General features: G+C 35.8%; 1 protein-coding gene across 1 annotated transcript in view; it reads left to right on the top strand.

Moving 5' to 3' along the window:
* COL19A1 (collagen type XIX alpha 1 chain) overlaps positions 1 to 21,144 on the top strand; it is a 346,749-nt gene that overhangs the window by 154,979 nt on the left and 170,626 nt on the right. Inside the window, exons 13-15 of the mRNA XM_047102603.1 lie at positions 2,867 to 2,920; positions 11,775 to 11,828; positions 13,466 to 13,501. Of these exons, the coding sequence (XP_046958559.1) occupies positions 2,867 to 2,920; positions 11,775 to 11,828; positions 13,466 to 13,501 (144 nt within the window). The remainder of the gene's footprint in view (positions 1 to 2,866; positions 2,921 to 11,774; positions 11,829 to 13,465; positions 13,502 to 21,144) is intronic.

Here is a 21,144-nt window from a genome sequence, read left to right as displayed (position 1 = left end):
TAGAAGGACTTGGTAACAATGAAAAAGTAAATGACTTGGTTTTTTTGTGAACCACCTTATTTGATCACAATGGCCTGTACTTGCTTTTTTTCTTAATTTAATTTAATTTAATTTAATTTAATTTAATTTAATTTTATAAGAGAGGGAAAGAGTTCACAAGAAGGGTGTTGGGAGTGGGGGAGAGGGACAGAGAGAGAGAGAGAGAGAGAGATAGGAGAACCTTCAGCAGGCTCTATCCTCAGTGCAGAGCCCGATACAGGACTTGATCCTACGACCCTGGGATCATGATCTGAGTCAAAATCAAGAGTCAGATGCTCAACTGACTAAGCCACCCAGGCACCCCTGTTATTGCTTTTTATATAATTATACTTTTTAAAATCCATTGTAGATTTTTGCCAGTGATCAAATTGAAGCAGCATGTTTCTTCTTTACCCTTCTGGAACATCTCTTATCCTCTTGCCATGCAGCATAAACCCCATCAGATCATCAACTCTGTTCTCTCTCTGATTATTATTTAACTTTTATTACCTCTATCAAGGTTGCAGATTTCCTTATAGGCACATATCTCTTTAATATGTAGAGTTGTTTATTTTTCCTCCTGTGAAAACCATTAATTTTGAATAAAGACTATATTCATTCTGAGTTACATTCTGAAAGTTAATGATGATATCTTTGGAATTATATTGTCTCCTTGTGCCAAAAATTTCAATTCATTCTATTAACATGTGCTGAACACATTTTATGTCACCATCTAGACACCATGTTGTCTCTTATCCCCTTACTAGGTAGATATTTTCTTCTGTGTATTTCTGAGTCTCTTAATTCCTATTTTGCTTTCTGGCATATATGTCATCTTCTAGAACAGCACTGTTCAATGGAATTTTCTGTAATAACATAAATGTTCTAATCTGCACAGCCCAATAGTGTAGATACCACTGAGCACTTGAAAGTGGCTAGGGCAACTGAAGAACAGAGTTTTAAATTTTATTTAATCTTAATTAATTTAAATGTAAATCACCACCTGGGGCTAGTGGCTAGCACATTGAACAGCACAGCTCTAGAGCATTTCCTCACCCTTCCATTTTCAGTTTAAAATATTCAGCTTGGGGCGCCTGGGTGACTCCGTCAGTTAAGCATCCGACTTCAGCTCAGGTCATGATCTCACGATTTGTGAGTTCAAGCCCTGTGTTGGGCTCTGTGCTGACAACTCAGAGCCTGGAGCCTGCTTCAGATTCTGTGTCTCCCTCTCTCTCTGCCCCTCCCCAACTTGTGCTCTCTCTCTCTCTCTCTTTCAAGAATATATAAATGTAAAATTTTTTTTCATCTTTATTCTAACTTAAACCTATTTCACTCAATGTACTTGTATATAGTTTTATTTATCCTATATTATATATATTTCTTATACTCCAGTAATCAAATTAATTTTACTTCATATCCTGTGTTTTCAATATAGTAACAATACATAGTCTTAGATAATTGGGACTGCGCATGTGTATTTCTGTTAGTAGAGTATATAATACCTTATCTTGTAAAGTCAGGTGCTTTCTTTTCTTTAGTTTTTGTTTGGGATAAAAATAATAGTGTTCATTGTAGGAAAACAATGAAGAACAACAGAATAAATTGAGAATAAAAATCATCCTAGTGGCACAAAGCAGAGGTTACTACTACTACTAATACTATTAATACTACACACACACACACACACACACACACACACACACACACACACACTGTGTTATGTGATAGACTGTGACTTGGATGAGTTCTTTATATGCATAATATTTTCTTTTATTTTTAGATATTTTTACTAATTATACAGATAATACATGTGTTTTGTTTTTAAAAAGTTGAAAAACAAGAGTATGCTGAAGGAACAAAATCACCCATAATCACAGAATCCGTAAATCAACTACTTTTACTGTTCTGGTTTGAAACAAATATTTGAAACAAAATATTGTTTCTAAGTTCCATAGTAGGTGGATGCATAGGCTGGTAGGCAGGTAGGTAGCTAGAAGGGTAGATACATAGCCATTTAATTTTTTAAAAAATTATGCTACGGATACGCAGCATTTGCGAATAAATGTATCCATCCTTCAGATGATAATCAAACAAAAATATGTGTCACTATGGATATGTGTTATAAACAATAGTATTAGTGGCCATTTTGAACATTTGTAACTAAAGTAATAAGAATAGAATAGAAAAGAATAGAATAGAATAGAATAGAATAGAATAGAATAGAATAGAATAGAATTTGTAACATGTATTCACTGAATTTGTCAATCCCTGGTGTCTTACTTTTTACAGCATAAGAATTTTTAAATAGTATAAAATAAAATTCACAAATATGATTTTAATGGCTGCATCATATCCCATTGTATCTATATACCATAATTTATTTAATAGTTCCCTATTACTGGACATTTAGGACATTTCTCTTTTTTTTACTATTATAAATAGCATTGCACTCTTCAATTTAGTGCCTGAAACTTTTCATCTCTGATTATTTCCCTAGGATATATTCTTAGAAGCAAAATTGCTGGACCAAAGTAAATGAACAGATTTAAAATTCTTGATACATATTGCCAAATTGCCCTCCAGAAAGTTCTTTGTTGCTTATAGAAGAAAATAAATAATCCTTGTTCTATTTCTACCGTTTAATCATTTTTATGCAGCCTTTCTTTGAACCTTTAAACTTCTCTTTGGTTTTAGGACTCAGAATTGTTTTTTAATAAATGTTTCTTTCAAGGGATTAGCAAAGTAATCACATTGTTATAAATACCTAAACAATGTAACTCTCTTGTTTTTTCTTAGTAAAGGATCTCAGGATATAACATTTTTCATTATATAAATTATTTCTTTCTAGGGTGAACCAGGAGAAAAAGGAGATCCAGGTCTGGCTGGCATTAACGGACAAAATGTAAGCCGAACTGTTTTTTTTTCTTCTTCTAATATTCTGTTTACATTTTGCCACTGAAATGTGTTGACTATCTAATGGTATTAAGACTTTACTATCAGTGAAAGAACCACCCACAATCAGGGCAAAATCAAGAATCAAGACAATTTTTTACATGGCTCAGTAAAAGCTCTGTGTTTTTAGTGTCATTATGGGTGGCCTCTTGCCTTTTTGTATTATGTGTCATCCTTAACAGTGCTTTCTTTTTTGTTGTTTTTGGGTTGCATTTTTCTAGTCTTCCTTTCTCTGTCTTTTCTCTTCCTATATACATTTTCATGTGGCCCATGTTATTACCCACAGTCACTCTTCATCTTACACCAAAGCTCCATCCACTGAAGGTTCTGCATGGGTAGGATTGAAATGATGAAAAGAAGGGGAGAAGGGGACGGAGACTTGTGTACGTGTGTTCCAGTTCATCAACCTTGGGGATACTATTGCCTGTAACATCTGGAAGTCCTAGCATCTCCATTTCCTTCCCTTAAGACAGCAGACATTCCCCCACCCCCACCCCTATCCCCTGAGCTTCACTTTGACTGTTATGATGAAATTTGAAGGTTATCCCAAATATGGGTTTTCTCTAAAATATAGAATAATCTTCTGGTCTTCAAAATCACCATTTATTATAGATATTCTAACTTTACTGGGGAAAGTGACCACCATGAGAATTATTTTTTTCCTAGTTTTCTTTTTCCACTTGCATAAAAATGTTTTAGAAAAGTTCTAGAAAGCTACACTACTTGCTTTGTGGAAAAAGAAAAATGAAGCTAGATTTGGTCCCTAATGTCTTAGATGTGTTATGAAACCATCTTATATGCAGTAGATCACTACGGTAGGAAGGGAAGCTGATCATTACAGTCCCTGGGGCTTGTGGACAAAGTAAGAGGGATACCTGAGTATGGGAAGGGGTTTTCTCCAAAAGAGAAATACCCCAGGAATTAACCCTAGAGTCAACACTGGGTTGAGGTTCTGACCCCCACTGCTTTACTCTCTTGTTTACTTCTTGAGAAACCCCATTCACATATTTCATATGAGGGTCATTCTTAATCCTCTCCCCTTTGAAATGATTTTTCTATATGAGAGAATGGGAACTGGTACTTAGGGCTTGTAGCTGGAGTTGTCTCTGCATCTTCTCTAGTTCCTTACAGTGCATCAAGACACTGGATGTCACAACTGTGGGCCCATACATTTAAACAGAACCTCTGATTCACCTCCCTTCCCTACTAGTGGAGGTACCTGATATCAGAGTAAGAGTTCTGGAGTGGAAAGCCAGAACCCACTGTGTCCCAGTTGGATCACTGGCTGAGAAAATCACTTCTCTATCTGTAAAGGATGGGTTTAGAATACATTCTCAAGTCCTCATCACTATGATGTCCTATCATTTTATACAAAGAGATTATTAAGATTATGAACTTGGAAAGCATAATAAACATAGAAGCATTCATTTAGGTTTTGTAATATTCCTGCTGCATGTAAGGAGATGTAGGGATAACAAAACAGAATATAGCTGGAGCCAGCGTATGAAAAGTGCTGTATGTAAGGATGTTTGCCCTTCCTCCTCTGAACACATGGAGGAGAATTCATCTGAGCTGTGTTTAATGAAGATTAGTGTCACAGTGTGTTCTATAAATTGGATCATATTGGGGCCTTTGCCTATGTTTTATTTTTTTCTGTTATACTTTTCATGAGATCAAAGACCATTTCTTGGAATCCCCAGGACTTAGTAAATATTTGCAGTTAAGTTCTCAGGAATTATTTTCCAAGTTTTAATTTTAAAAACTGAGAAAGTATTATAATAGTCTAAAATATAAGTAATTAGAGCTGAAAGTAGGATAACAGAGGTTGATATTGCAGTTGTAAAATATATGCAGTTTGGCACTTGACATCATTGAAAACTCAAAAATAGCTCAAGATTTTGACCATTCATTATGAGAACAATGTTATCTTGTGAAAAATGTAGGAGTGTCGAAAGAAATTAATGATAGTGTTACAAAAGAAAACCAAGCTGCATGCATGTGGGCTCTCTGAGAGGGAGGAAAAAAACAAAGATTTTTAGAAGTTCATTAAGATAACATTGGAATTGAAATAGAGAGGGACTTATCCAAACACTTCAATGAAACTTGGAGATTTGAAGTGTTGGAATCTGAAATCTATTTACATTAGCTTAGAAATTTGGAAATTTTTCTTACAGTGTCTGAAAGTAAGTTGATTTGGCTTTGCAGATGTAATCAATTGATAAACACATATATTTTGTTTTTTGTTTTGGGGGTTTTTTAAATTTTTTTAATATTAAATTTTTTGTCAAATTGGTTTCCATACAACACCCAGTGCTCATCCCAACAGGTGCCCTCCTCAATACCCATCACCCACCCCCCTCCCTCCCACCCCCCCCATCAACCCTCAGTTTATTTTCAGTTTTTAAGGCTTTTAAAAACTGAGGATAAACACATATATTTTGAGTGCCTACTACATGCCCAGTGTTCTGGCAGCTGTGGTAGGATTTCCAAACCTGATTAAGACCAACCTGTTAAGAGAGTACATAGTATAGTGGGAAGTGTGACCTTTCCTCTTTGAGAAGGATTTTGGAAGAGTTCTTTGCATGCCCTCAATCACAGGGGTGTCATTTCTTTAGCACCATAATTGTTTAATGTAGCTCATTAGGTACATCATAAAGCAGGACAAAGCACATTAACTTTTCTCACTTGGTTACTTAATTAATATGTAGATGATATTATTTTCCCTTCCTCAGTTTTGCCAAAGATATTCAGGAGTCATGACTAAGGAGAAATAAGAAAAAGTAATGAAAATTCTCCTTTTGTCCCCTCTACTCTCACTAAGAGTGAAGAATTCAGTGCTCTGCTATTGCATCATTGATGGTGGTATTGTTAATGTGTTATCGTTCATAAACTGTTTCCACAAGAATCTGAAATTTGATCCTTTCTCTAGGTTTATGGGCTAGCCAGAGCAAGGGGTGATAGCATCCCTATTTTCAGAGGCAAGAAATAAAGGTTTGGGAAATTAAGCGACTTTTTTTTTTCTTTTAGAAAATGGTGAAATCAGCTTTTAACCCTACATGTTTGACCGAAAAGTCTCTTATTTTCCCACTAAATCATGCCACAATTGTCATTGCCTATTTTTCAATGCTAAGATAAACTGACTCTGCAAATTAAAATCATTCAGCATTTATGACAGTTCACTCCGACTTTCAATAAGCACAGGTACACATTCTTAGAGAATGCAGGGCATTATATTAGCGATTTCAATTTGAATTAAAGTCAAGCCATGATGGGGTTCTAACTTGAGAAACATTCTGCTGGAATACAGAGTGAATAAGCCCAATGGGCCAGCTCACTCCAGCTACTTTCCAAGTCAAAGAAATTTGGAAGAATTTAGAAACGCTACTAAATTCAAAAGGCCAATGTAATGGTCTTTATTCTTGCATATCACAAATATCTTGATGTAAATGTATCTTTTAATAATTTCTTCTGTGTTAGCTTTGCCAAAAAATGGGCAAGCTCACTTTGGAAAATATGAACCTGATATAGAGGGAAATATTCAGCAGTTCAGTCTTTCTCAGTAGGACACTATTGGCATTCTGGGTAAGACAGTTCTTTGTTATGTGGGACTGTCTTGGGAGAGGAGAATGTTTAGCATCCCTAAGGCTCACCAACTAATGTAGCAGCTCTTAATCATTAGGACAAGGAAATTCTCTGATATCTTTCTAAATGCATCCTTGGTAGTATAAGTGCATGTAAACTTTGGATTGATCTCCAAGGTATTGGAGCATTGGACTAAAGTTATTGAATTAAATACCTGCTCATATTTCCCTTATAGTTTAAATAATGCATACCAAACATAATAAAATTCTCAAAAATTTGAGTTGCGTGAATTTAGTCTTTAAAAAACAAGACCTCAGCTTTACACACATTCTTAAATGATTTTGATTGTGACTTACTATGAGATATATTCAACAATTGCATTTTAGAACAGACTTGAGAGGGAGTCTCATAAAGTTGTTAATGTAACCTTTAAAGCCAGACTTCCTGGGCTCCGGTCCCAATTCTGCCACTGCCTAACTGGCATACTACTTGGAACATTACTTATCCCCTCTGTGCCTCACTTTTTTCATTTGCACAATGGGATGATAATATTAATAGCACTTGCTTCAAGGCTACTTTTGTTTGTTTTTGAGGGTGAACAGGGTTATCATGCATTTAGGACAGTGTCTCGTGTACAGTAAGAGCTATATAAACACATAGACCTTTGCTATTATTTGAAAATGGGTTAAATAAAACATTTATCTTTAATAGAAATATCATTTCAGTTATGTGCTTTTGTGGGGTTACATAATCTTAGAAAAGTCAATTTCAATCATTGAGTTTAGACTCTTCCTCTGCGTCTTTCTTACTGTCTTTCAAACATGTTTTATAAAAATTACAGCATGTGATGTTTCTAAAATAATCATGTTAATCTCCTTATCCCAATGCAATCTGTACTATTAAATACAAAAATATTGAAATCACAAAGCTGAGATATCAGCTGGCAACAGCTGGTGCCATTGCTAGGGAACAAGATACAGTCAGTGGGAAGACAAGGCAAAGAATTAATTGATAGGTTAAAATTTTTAACAACTATTATTTTGTATCATCTTCTGATTTTTAAAGATGCTATATACCATGAGTAGTAGATCTTCCAGTAAATTTAATTTCATTGTCTACCTGCTTTTATAATTCTAGATATAATACTGTCCTTCTGCTTCCACCTTGCCTTTAGATAAGAGTTCCTGTCTGCACATAACATCCAGAGTCAACTACTGTGCTTTTGAGAATCTTTATATATGTGAATATTATTGAGAACCTTGATAATATATTCCCATCTTACTCAATGTTGAACTCATAGACTGTTGCATCTGATTCTTTATGCTTTGTGGTGAGTGCTGCGTCTTTTTCTCTCCAGTACTCCATAACCATTGATAGCAGCACCAGTGTGACATGAGGAGAAAAATGGCACTTAAGCAAAGTATTACTGATCTGTTTCTCAGAGCTTATTATGATGCCATGGCCTTAAAAACATTGCACTTTGTCACAAGAGGACATGAGTTACATGGGCCCAATTTCGATGGCCGCAAAAGTAGAAGAAGCTTGATGAAGTAGTACTTCTCAATTGCATTTTATCCGATGTGAGTTAAAGGATGCTTGTTCCATATCCATCAAACTGAGTACAAAACTGAACAGAATGAACTATTAATTATCCCTTAAACTTGGACTTGAAGAGTAAAAGCAACATTTATTAAGTACCTACAATGTACTGTTTTTTATAACCTATGATTCTCAGAACAACCCTTAAAGATAACTATTATTTATACCTATATTATAGGGAAGCTTAAACAATTTAGAATTTTACATAAAATGCCATTCTTTTCCTCACCCTCCTGAACTCCACATCTCTAAATCTTGAGTACCTCCAGTAGAATTAGGCCTGTCTGTGAACTGTTCCCTTCACACTTGCTGTATACTTCCATAATAGTATTCAACACTCACATTAGCTTGTAGTGGGTTGCATTACTTCTCCAACCGCTTCCTGACTATAGTTGATTGAAATGGGATGGTAAGCTGATTCATTTGCCAATAAATCCTTCCCAGAAGTTGCAGTTAGTGTTAGTTTTTTAGGCAGGAATATTGAAAGAATTGTAATGTATTATTTTATGCCTAACATAATTTTTTAACACGTAATGTGTGTTGATTAAGAATAATAGTAATAACTGGAACACTGCTACACACAGAATTCACTGTAACCCTGTGCCCCAGAGTTAACCATTTCCTGAGTGTTTTATTTAATGTTCCCTTTTTAAAAACAACATTTTCATATTCGTGTGGTCATAGAATATAGAGTTTAGTCTTCTATGTTTGTGCATGGTCAACAATATTTGACCATGCACAATATCCATTTATAAATAAATGGATACCTGGTGGCTCTCTCAGCCATTTCTTCTTCATGTTTGTCTTTTCTCTGGATAGAGTTACACCAAGAAGCCCAAAGAAAACTCTTAGTAATTTTCTCAGCCCAGTAAATGGTATAACCTCCTATCACTTACTTAAGCCTTGACACCTCCTTTTCTCTGCCCCCTCTTCCAACATATCTGCCTCTTCTACTTCCCAGTATGTGCGGTCTCTGACCTCTCCTCTCCATCTCCAGTATCACCACCCTATCCCAGCCACCCTCGTCTCTTGCCTCAAAAGCTGTGACAGCCCCTTTTCTGCTTCCACTCTTGCTGCCTACAATCTATTTTTACATTGTAGTCAAAGTGATTTTTTTTGAAGCAAAGTCACATAATGTCGTTTTTCTGCTTAAAACACTTAGGTTCAAAACCCAATCCTCTTTACCATGACCTGCAGTTCACTACATGCTTTGACCCCTTAACTTGATCTCCTGCTCCCTGTCTGCATGCTCATGACACTGTCTTCACCTTGGGGGCTTTGGTGCTTGCTGTGCCTTCTAACCTCAATACTTTCCCCCTGGATCACTGCATGGCTGGATCCTCTGAAACAACAAATGTCACCTCCACACAGAAACTGTTTCTGATGACCCCAACTGACATACCAGCTCTCTCCCTTTCAGGCAGAGCACATTTAGCCTATCGACCTGTTTATCATCAGTCACTCTCCTCTTATAACCTGAGTTCCGTGAAGGCAGGAATCTTGACCCTGTTAAGGAAAAAATTATTCTCACATTTATTAAGATGGTAAGGAGGACTTTTTGTTCAAGACTATTAGAATAGGGGCATTGCAATAGAGGAGTGAAATTGAGCTCAACTCCAAATACAATAAGGACGGGTGGGGATTTATAGCCAACGGAATGACAGGCTCAATGAATGGAAAATTACTAAGAGCAAACACTGAGGGTGGGAGGATTCTTGATAACTGAACTATAGGATTCTTGCTAAAGGCAGGCCAAAGACTTACACATTAGAGATGGGGGATGAGGAATTTGATCTGCTGTTAAGGGTGGGGGATGCTATGTAAACTGATTGAGTAAGATTTTTGCTAAAACTGGTCTCAGCAAGCCGAAGACAGAAAAAGACAGAGGTCAAGGTTGAGGCCTAGTCAAGAAGAGGACTCAGAAGAGTCTGACTGAAGTTTGGTTGAAGAGAGGGTCTTTGTCAATTTCTAAGGAGCACTATCCAATAGAAAAATGTTTAATATATAATACTTACACAGTATATTTCTAAATATGATATTATAATCAAGACAAATATAAATATATTTTCCAGTAGCCATGTTAAGAAAAATAAAAGGAAACAGATGCAACTAATTAAAAAATATATTTAATTTAAAATATCCAAAATACTATTTTAATATATAATCAATATAAAAATCATTAATGAGCCATTTTGTATTTTTTAAAATAAATATTAAAAACCCATTATGTTTTGTACTCTCAGAACTTTTCAATGCAGACTAGTCTCATTTTGCTTATTTGGGAAGGAATGGATATTTCAAATAATAAGAGAATATTACATCTCAAATAGGATTTACTTTTTCACTCATCCCTTTTCTAAATAAATAAATAAAATACTCCAAGGTAACAATGGAAGACCGTAGCTATGAGTTTTATCCTGAAAGGTATTTCTACAATTGTGAAGTGTTTTTTGTTTGTTTGTTCGTTTGTTTGCCTTTTGGATGCTATTTTTATCCATTAGATTTTTTTTTCTTAAAGTGTAAGATTACAGTTTTCACATAATCTCTGCAACAAGATTATTTTAAGTATCCAGTTTTCTTTCATTTCTTTAAATTCATCATTGACTTCTATATTGAATAGCTACAGGTGATAGCGTTTGGCATTGTTTACTGACTACAAAATGTCAGAGCAGGGATAGACGGATCCCTGAGCCAGGAAAAGTAAGATATCTAGATATACTGTGCATTCTGTGACATCAGAATTATTTCTTTTTTCCATTATTGTTCTCCATTCATCCAGTGTATTAAATCAAGAATGAAGAAAGATATTTTTTTCTATTTACCACACAGTCAGGATGTCGATCTAACTCTCTTTCTGTTTACACTGTGGGTATCTTCAGCTATAGAACTGATTCCCTCCGGTGAAATCTATTGTGATATTCCTGGGAGCTGTCATTTCTGAGTCTGATCAACTAAATACCCACTAAAACACCCAAGAGTCCAGAAGATTCATGAATATATTCATCTGATACTCTATGTCTCGTATAGTTTCATTTAATATCTTTATAAATCCAAGTAAAAAAAATTATCAATTAGAGAACTAAAACATACTTTGAAACAGGAAAGAGACTACATTGTAGCTTCAGCCTGTGAGTGATAGGAAAAGAATATGTCCTTCATTTGTTTTCTCCCACAATTAGATTACTTGATAGAGACATAAAAATTTTTTTTTTAATTTAATTCTTGATTTTTTTGGCAAGCTTTATAAAGGCCAAATCAATGCTAAATCAAAGGTATTTACAATATCCACAAATTTAATCCAAAGTGGATACTTAAAAGCTCATATAGATTTAAATGATGTTCTCCCAGATGGTGAATTAATGTAATTTTAGCAGGAAGCAAAGTTGCACAAATATGCAGTATTCAGGACTCATGCTGATTTAATGTATCTGTACTCACCACAACACAGATGTTGCTTATCATTTTAGTACCAGTTGTCTCTCTTTCTTTCTATACTACAAACTGAAGAATGAGATTTGGGAGTTCAGTAAATTATGATTTATCTTGTGACTAATGACTTGTTAGAAATGTCAGCTTTCTGTGAATTGCATACAGAAATCACATTGGTTGTATTCTTCCTACAGGGTTTGAAAGGTGACTTGGGTCCTCGGGGCCCCCCTGGCCCAAAAGGAGAAAAGGTATCGTATCCACCCAGAAGAATGTCAGTTTTTCTTAAGAAAATTCTGAGAACACATGCAGTGACTTTTCATTGAAAAAGTTAATTTTGCTAAAATTAACCAAAGGCTGTATGTTAAAAGCATCTGAAGAAAAGCCTTTTGGTTCATTTAATTAGTTTGAAGAAACTAAAAGCACAACTGCTAGTTGACATTAATTTGTGTTTATAAGATTTCACTTTCTCTCCCTCACTTAACAGTATTAGCTATTCCATTGCCAAATTAGCAACTGTGTCTTGTATTGGGGAATTTTGCCAGTAGCACTGAACTGCTACCATAATGCTGAAGCAGGTGGCCTTTAGCGGGAAGGAGGTTAACTTCCTAATTCATTCTTAGTTTGAATGCTTCATTTCCTGCCACTTTTTCTCACATGCCATTTTATCATGATATATTGGCAGTGACCTTGAAAAGAGATTTAGAAATACTAAAACCAAGAGTCATAGAATAAGGTCATTGCATGACCCCATTTTGATAAGAATTGTATGTGTGGGGCGTTCATACTGTATTTTGTTCTCCATTCTTAGCACATTTGGAAATCCTCGTCTGTCTTCAATATTTACCTCTATGTTAAAGTTGATCTTGCAAATCAGTCCTCAGTGAGTGATTTAAGCTATGTCGATGTTCCTTAACAAGTATTGGCTACTTTTATTCAATTGTTCCAAAAAGTAATGATTACTCAATGCTAAGTCTTTACTTTTGAGGTGACTATGTCAGATGAGAAAAGAAAAATTTATAGAGATACTTTCAACATGAGAACACATCTCAGAGCTTTATACCACACAGTATAAATTCTCTATAATGACCACATAAAGAGCATTATAGCAATGATGCTTGCTCTTAATGGTTAAGAGTTCTTACGAAATAAACCAGGGTCCTGATACAATAAAGCATATAGATGACATATAAATCAGAAAATAGTAAACTTTTATATGAGCCATTTTTTAAAGATTTTGAAAGGGTTCTCAATATATCCACTTGTTAATTTGTATTCACATAGGTCAGCAAAGCAATTTTTGTATTTAAAAATACATAAATGTAGGCAAGGCCTCTTAAAATTGATAGCAAGTGCAATGTCAATTTAGCAGAGCTTTGTAAGAGGCAATGGGACTGCTTCTTGCAGCTGGGAGGCATGAAGTGGGGAGATCCATTTATTATTTCTGCTGATCCTCATACTAACTTTGTCAGAAAAATTATCTGTCGTTGTGACACTTCCCAGCTGCTCCACTGGCAAGTAACCATATTTGAAGAGATATTCTTTCTAATTTTGTATTCGTAGACAAAAGAATAGAAAATTAGATTATTTTAGCTTTTCAAAACAAGTTCTGCTGTTATAGAAAGTATGGGGGTGCACAAGATGATATTTATATCATGAGAGCTAAAAGCACATCATGCATTTTTCACCGTGTGGAGAATTTATCAAGATGAAATTCTATTTTTTCCTTCAAAGTGTGTGTGTGTGTGTGTGTATACATATATACATATATATATATACATATATACATATATATATCTATATTGCTTCTATCCATTCAGAAAACTTAAAAATAAAATGTGCAGAAAAGGATCACTGGTAACTGCAACTATTCTTTAACCTATTTTAGGGAGATACAGGACCTCCAGGACCACCAGCCTTAACTGTAAGTATTCTCCAAATCAGAATTCAAAATTGAAATGCCCTGTTCATTTTTCACACTACATCATGACTAAACCAGAATTTAAACCATAGGATATTTTGAGTACTGAAAGTTACCCTAGAATAGATCTAGTTAAACCTCCAGATTTTAAAGATGAGGCATCTGCCCACATCAGTGAAGTACATAACCTGAGGTCATACTGGGAGTTACTAGAAAAGTCTGGAGGCAGTACCAATTCGGAGCAATTTTCTCTACCCTCCATATGGTTCATAATCATGCCCCTTGAACGTTTGATTATACGTTCTTAGCATGATATTTAACGTTAATGGAAGCAGAGACTGTTCTACCTACTCTAAAAACCGTAAAAGAACAAAATAAACTATAATCGCCCAGTGGGTAAAAACAGCTACCTATTTAAAATGATTGTTACATTCCCCAAAACCTGTCCAAGACCAGTTTTTTTCCTATATGATTTGCTTCTAAGATTCACAAATGATAAAATGGCAGTATTTCAGTAGCAGATTTATGAGAAAAGTTCCTAATGTGCACATAATGAGATTGTTCTCAGTTAAATGGTTCATCATTTATTAAGCATTTAATCATAAATATATAATGACTTTATATTTAGGTATAATTTACTGTTATGGATTTTCTTCATAGGCCATTAAGGACTCTCATTTAACTTAAAGATTTGGTCTAACAGTGACTCTAAGCCTAATAGAAAAGAGGAAACTTTCTTAAATAAGATCATTTGTAGCCTGAGGTCTCTTGGATTTTATGTTGATACTACCTAATGACATAAATTAAGAATTTAAATCATCAGTTTTCAGACATGTTCTGATTGTAGAAGGTCAGGCTTAAAAGAAATCTTCTAGTATCTGTGTTGAGCTCTTCCTAACAAGGCAGAACAGTAATCTCAAAGACTGTGTGGCTTTGATAACATTTACATTTATCTTTGTACTTGAAAATGTCATACATATTCTGAATAATATGTTAATAATATCTTACACAAATAATTTTTGCAATGCTTACTTAAAGGACAGATATTTCTACATAAATGAGAAATCTAAGGAATCAAACAGATAATTTAGGAATAACCAAATTCAATTTGCCATGAAATTCTGTGCTTGAAGATTTCATTTTCAGATGGAAATAAAAACTATATATTTGAGGGGTGGTTTTAACTGAATATTATTCAGCTTTTTTATACTTTGTGGAATTTATTTTTAAAATTATTTGGCAGTGATTTACAGTTAAGACTGCTCATGTTACTTAAGTCACATGCTTTCTTTTGTTCAACTAAGTTATATGCTCACCCACTCTATTTAGTTATCTGATTTCCTAGTCATTCCCAACTTGTGTTTGAAGAGCAAAGTGTAATCTATGTTTATCATTTCACCTGAAAATGCAGTTTTGGCCCCTGGCCCAGAAAATTGTATTGGAATATATCTATTTCATGGATTTTTAATGACAGCTAATGTCTTCCCACCAAGTAGCACCCTATAGATCCCAGCAGTATTTAGCTGGCAGGCACTAAGGGAGTACAAACTAATTTTTACAGTTCCATAAAGACATGACAAGGCAAAACCACTGTGAAATGAAATGTTTATTTCATAAAGTTAAATATTGGTATTACTAGTTATATGCTTGTCATTACTTTATTAACATAATCTGTTAAAAAACAGGCAGCAGACATGAATAAACATTTTTCCAAAGAAGATATACAGTTGGTCAACAGACATATCACTCATCTTCAGGGAAATACAAATCAAAACTATGATGAGATATCATCTGACAGTAGTCAGAATGGCTAAAATCAACAACACAGAAAACAACAAGTGTTGACAAGGATGCAGAGAAAGGGGAACCTGCTTACACTGTTGGTGGGAATGCAAACTGGTGCTGCCACTCTGGAAAACAACGTGGAAGTTACTCAAAAAGTTAAAAATAGAACTTCCCTATGATCCAACAATTGCACTACTAGGTATTTACCCAAAGGATACAAAATACTGATTTGAAGGGATAAATGCACCCTGATGTTTATAGCAGCATTATCAACAATAGGCAAATTATGAGAAGAGACTAAATGTCCATCAACTGATGAATGAAAAAATAAGTTGTTGTATGCATATATATATATATATATATATATATATACACACACACACACACACACACATACATATACATATATGTATATGTATATACATACATATATACATATATATATAATTATATATAATGGAATATTACTCAGCCCCCCAAAAATATGGAATGTTGCCATTTGAGCAGCATATATGGAGCTAAAGAGTATTATGCTAAGCGAAATAAGTCAGTGAAAGATAAACACCATATGATTTAATTCATATGTGAAATTTAAGAAACTAAACAGAGGAACATAGGAGAAAAAAGTTGAGGCAAACCAAGAAACAGACGCTTAACTATGGAGAACAAACTGAGGGTTACCAGAAGGGAGGTGGATGGGGAGATTGGGCTAAATGGGTGATGGGGTTAAGGAGGGCACTTGTATGAGCAGCAGATGTATATAAGTGATGAATCACTAAATTCTACACCTTAAACTAATATTACACTGTTAACTAACTGGAATTTAAATAAAAACTGGAAAGAAAATGAATACATACATACACACATACATACATATCTTAAAAATTAAAAAAAACACATAATCAAATGTTAACTATGAAATAGGAATGAACTGAAATGTATACCACCTTACCATGTACTAAATATTTAATTGACCTTATAATGCAGATTAATACATTTTAATGAAATGATTTGTAACAGTTTTCAAGAAAGCTAAACTTGGAAGCTATACTGCCTCCATTGTATTTACATTAAACGAAACATTGTTATATAGGAGTTAATAAACTGAGAATTCATCCATAGTGATTCTCAAAGCTAGTTGTGCACTAAATCCACTATAGAGCTTTAAAACATACCAATCTGTGGCTCCACCCCCAGAAATTACAATTCAGTAGATCTGGTGTGGATCAGTATACTTAAACCTCCCTGAGTAGTTCTAAATATAGAGCTGGAATCCAAAGCTGTTGTATATGAGCACTATAATGGAACAAGCTTTCTTCTGTTCAAAAGCTTTAGATTTTTGAGAAGTCTGGCTTTCACCTGAAACCCAACTTAATGCGTAGTAATAAAAAAATGTCTCTTTCCATTAGGGAGGCATACTAGTAAAACTAAATTAAGATTGAAGCCTTCTTGGTTAAATGGAGGAGATTAAGGCCAGGAAGGCACCTTTAATTATAGCCTTAACCCAGCCATTCAAGGACTCCAGAGAGCTCAGGTGCCTTAATGCTTCTCAGAATTTAATGCGCACAGAAACATTCAGGGGTCTTGTTCAAATGCATAGTTTATTTCATAAGTCTGAGGTGGGGGTGGGATTCTACATTTCTTTTTTTGTTTTGTCTTGTTTCTAAATGTTTATTTTATTGCAAGAGAGAGATCAAGAAAGAGCAAGAGAGAACAAGCAGGGGAGGGGCAGTGAGAGAGAGAAAGAGAGAGAGACAGGCTGTCAGTGCAGAGCCCAATTGGGGCCCAATCTCACAAACCATGAGATCATGACCTGAGCCAAAATCAAGAGTTGGACGCTTAACTGACTGAAGCACCAGGCACCCCAAGATTCTCCATCTCTAACTGGAGGATGCAGATGCTACTTGTTCTCAGACCACACTTTGAGTCACAGGGCTTAGCACTTGAGCCCCAGCTCTACTGCAGACTTGCTGCCTCATTCCGTAGATTAGTGACTCCCTAGCCATACTGCACGTTAGATGTACCTATATCACCTGATATAGAGGTGTTTACCTTCAAATTTTTCCTGCTTTTCCTGAGCTTCTTTGATCTGTAAATTTATGTATTTCACCTAATTTGGGAAATTGTCCATTGTTTCATCAAATTTGTTTTCTGCCTCATAATCTCTCTCTTCTTCTGAGACTCCAGTTACATACAATTACATAAAATATTTTCCCACACATTCCTTTGTTTTCCATATAATTTTCTCCTCTTTTGAATGGATCATTTCTAGTGAACTCTTTTCAAACTTACTCATTATTGGTCATCTCCATTCTGTTGTTAAGACCATCCTTTGAATTTTTCATTTCAGATACTATATTTTTAAGTTAGTGAGTTTCTGTTTGCTTTTTAAAAAAATAATATCTACAAAAGGCCACATTTCATTCTTTCTCATTGCCAAGTAGTATTCCATTGTATATATAAACCACAATTTCTTTATCCATTCATCAGTTGATGGACATTTAGGCTCTTTCCGTGATTTGGCTATTGTTGAAAGTCCTGCTATAAACATTGGGGTACAAGTGCTCCTATGCATCAGCACTCTGTATCCCTGTATCCCTTGGGTAAATTCCTAGAACTGGAGAGTGTTATGCTAAGTGAAATAAGTCATACAGAGAAAGACAGATACCATATGTTTTCACTGTTATGTGGATCCTGAGAAACTTAACAGAAGACCATGGGGGAGGGGAAGGGAAAAAAAAGTTAGAGAGGGAGGGAGGCAAACCATAAGAGACTCTTAAAAACTGAAGATAAACAGGATTGATGGGGGGTGGGAGGGAGGGGAAAGTGGGTGATGGGCATTGAGGAGGGCACCTGTTGGGATGAGCACTGGGTGTTGTATGGAAAGCAATTTGACAATAAATTTCATATTAAAAAAATAAATAAATAAATAAATAAATAATATCTATTTCTTTTCTGATATTTTCTATCTTTTCATTCCCTGGGAGCCATATTTTCTTTCACGTCCTTGAGAATAGTTTTTTTTTGTTTTTTTTTTTAATTTTTTTTTTTTCAACGTTTATTTATTTTTGGGACAGAGAGAGAGAGAGAGCATGAACGGGGGAGGGGCAGAGAGAGAGGGAGACACAGAATCGGAAGCAGGCTCCAGGCTCTGAGCCATCAGCCCAGAGCCTGACGCGGGGCTCGAACTCAAGGACCGCGAGATCGTGACCTGGCTGAAGTCGGACGCTTAACCGACTGTGCTACCCAGGCGCCCCGAGAATAGTTTTGATAGATGTTTTAAACATCTTTTTCTTAAAATTCCATCATCTGAGTAATGTCAAGTTGGTCTCTGTTTACTGTCTATTCTCTTTAGAATAGGTAATTTTTTTTTTTTATTTTTCAATGTTTATTCATTTTTCTTTTGAGAGACAGAGAGAGCAGGGGAGGGGCAGAGAGAGAGAGGGAGAAGCACCAGAGACAGAGACACACAGTATCCAAAGCAGGCTCCAGGCTCCAAGCCATCAGCACAGAGCTTTATGTGTGGTTCTAACTCACAGACTGTGAGATAATGACCTGAGCTGAAGTTGGCTACTTAACCAACTGAGCCACACACGTGCCCCTAGAATGGGTAATGTTTTAATGCTAACTTCTATGTCAAAAAATTTTGGACTGCATTTTAAGCACGTGAATGATACTGGAACTCTGAACTCCTACTTCTCTGAAGAGCATTAATATGGGTTTTTTTGGGGGGGAGTTGTTTGTTTTTTGTTTATTTATTTTGAGAGAGAGAGAGAGGAGCACAAGCAAGGGAGGGGCAGAGAGAGAGGGCGAGAGAGAAAATCCCAAGCAGGTTCTGCACTGCCAGTGTGCAGCCTGATGAGGGACTCAAACCAACGAACTGTGAGATCATGACCTGAGCTGAAATCAAGGGTTGGATGCTTAACTGACTGAGCCACCAAGGCACCCCAAACATTAATGTGTTTTCAAAGCAAGGAGTTAAATTAGCTGGACAGACGTTGTAAACTCTCTTCCCTGTAGTTGACAACAGCGGAAATCCTGGTTTTATTCTTTTAGCCTAACCTGAGCTGCTTGGTGTGTGTACTGCGTGTGTATGGTTAGGGGTCAGCTAGAGGTTTGGGCAGACTTTATACACAGAATTTGGGACTGCCTTTCTCTACAGAATTTTGGAAACCACACATTTCTTTACTTTCCAGTATGTACATCTGCTCAAAATTCTGCCCTCTAACTTTCAATCCATCAAGAATGCAGGCTCTCCATTAAGCTACCCTGTGACCCAGACTGTGGCTTGCCTCCAAATGAAACATTTTGGAAACAGGAAACCGATCACATGCTGTTTTGTTTTTCTGCATGTTGACTCCTCTCCAGTACCTACCTGCTTTGGGTTTTTTTTTGTTGTTTTGTTTTTTTAAGTTTATTTATTTATTTTGAGAGAGAGAGAGAAAGCACATACACAACACACACACACACACACACACACACACACACACACGCACACGCACACTCACACGTGCACATTTGGGGGAGGGCAGAGAGAGAGAGAAAGAATCCCAAACAGGGTCTGTGCTGCCAGCATGGAGCCTGATGCTGGGCTCAATCTCACAAACTGTGAGATCATGACCTGAGCCAAAACCAAGAGTCAGATACTTAACCGACTGAGCCACGCGGGCGCACCCCTACCTGCTTCTGTTGATTTTCCAGTGTCTTCAGGTAGTTGTGGGTTTTTTTTGTAATGTTTATTTATTTTTGAGGGAGGGAGAGAGGGGAGTGAGGGGCAGAGAGAGAGGGAGACACAGAATCTGAAGCAGGCTCCAGGCTCTGAGCTGTCAGCACAGAGCCCGATGCAGGCGGGAACTCACAAATGGATGCTTAACCGACTGAGCCACCCAGGTGCCCCTTCAGGTAGTTGCTTTTATATTGGAGTTTATAGTTGTTTTCTGTAAGTATGTTAATTCAGTAGGAACTACTAGGCCTTCCTGAAAGTCAATGATATATTTTTTTTTATCAAAGTTGAATTACTTCTAATTTACTTAGAAATTTTATAACTGCAAATATAAGTGAATTAGCCTTACAAATTATTTACTCTATTGGCCTCACCTTCAATATATATCTGAATCTGACTCATTCTCACATTTCTACTATTACTACCTGGTTCTAGATACCATCATCCCTGGATTATTTCAGGACCAGTTAATGGTCTCCCCACTTCTTCCCTTGATCTCCTTGAGTTTTACAAAAAAACAGAGGCCAAAAAGTTTCCTTGTCATGCTTCTGTTCAAAATCTCCAATGTTTCTCCATCTGATTCAGAGTAAAAGCCAAATTCTATACAATGGCCTACAAAGTCTTAAAATTCAACTCTCCTTGCATTTCTGACTTCATTTCTTATTCTTCTCATCTTGCTGACTTGGTTCCACAACAATGGCCTTCTTGCAGTTCTTCAGGCATGTCTGGTACACTCCCACATGAGAAGGTTTGTTGCTGTTTACTCTGCCTGCTCCAACCATGTGCATAGCTACTTTCTTTAAGTTTTCTCAATGAGAGCTACTCTATTTAAAATTACACATACCCACATGGAATTTCTAATCTGCATTAGCACTTCATTTTTATCATTTTCTCCATGGCACTTATCACTCTCTAACATATCATTTAAAATGCCTACTTACTAGATTATTTGTTGTCAACATTCCTGTATCTTTGACTTTGAATCCCATGAGAGGCAAAGGTTCTTTGTGAGTTTTGTTCATTGTTGAATTCTAAGCATACAATGGCACATAGTATGCCCTGAGGAAAAAATGATGTTTAATGAATATTGTCTTTGTAAGTATTTTAATCTTTGCTTTTTAGCCTCATTAATTCCACT

This window comes from Lynx rufus, unplaced genomic scaffold (genome assembly GCF_022079265.1).
Source record: "Lynx rufus isolate CCGP_SWC_20201006 ecotype Redwood Valley unplaced genomic scaffold, mLynRuf1.p SCAF_6, whole genome shotgun sequence".
Taxonomy (NCBI): Eukaryota; Metazoa; Chordata; class Mammalia; order Carnivora; family Felidae; genus Lynx; species Lynx rufus.
The sequence above is the reverse complement of the archived record's forward strand: the minus strand, read 5'-3'. Positions and strand labels throughout refer to the sequence as shown.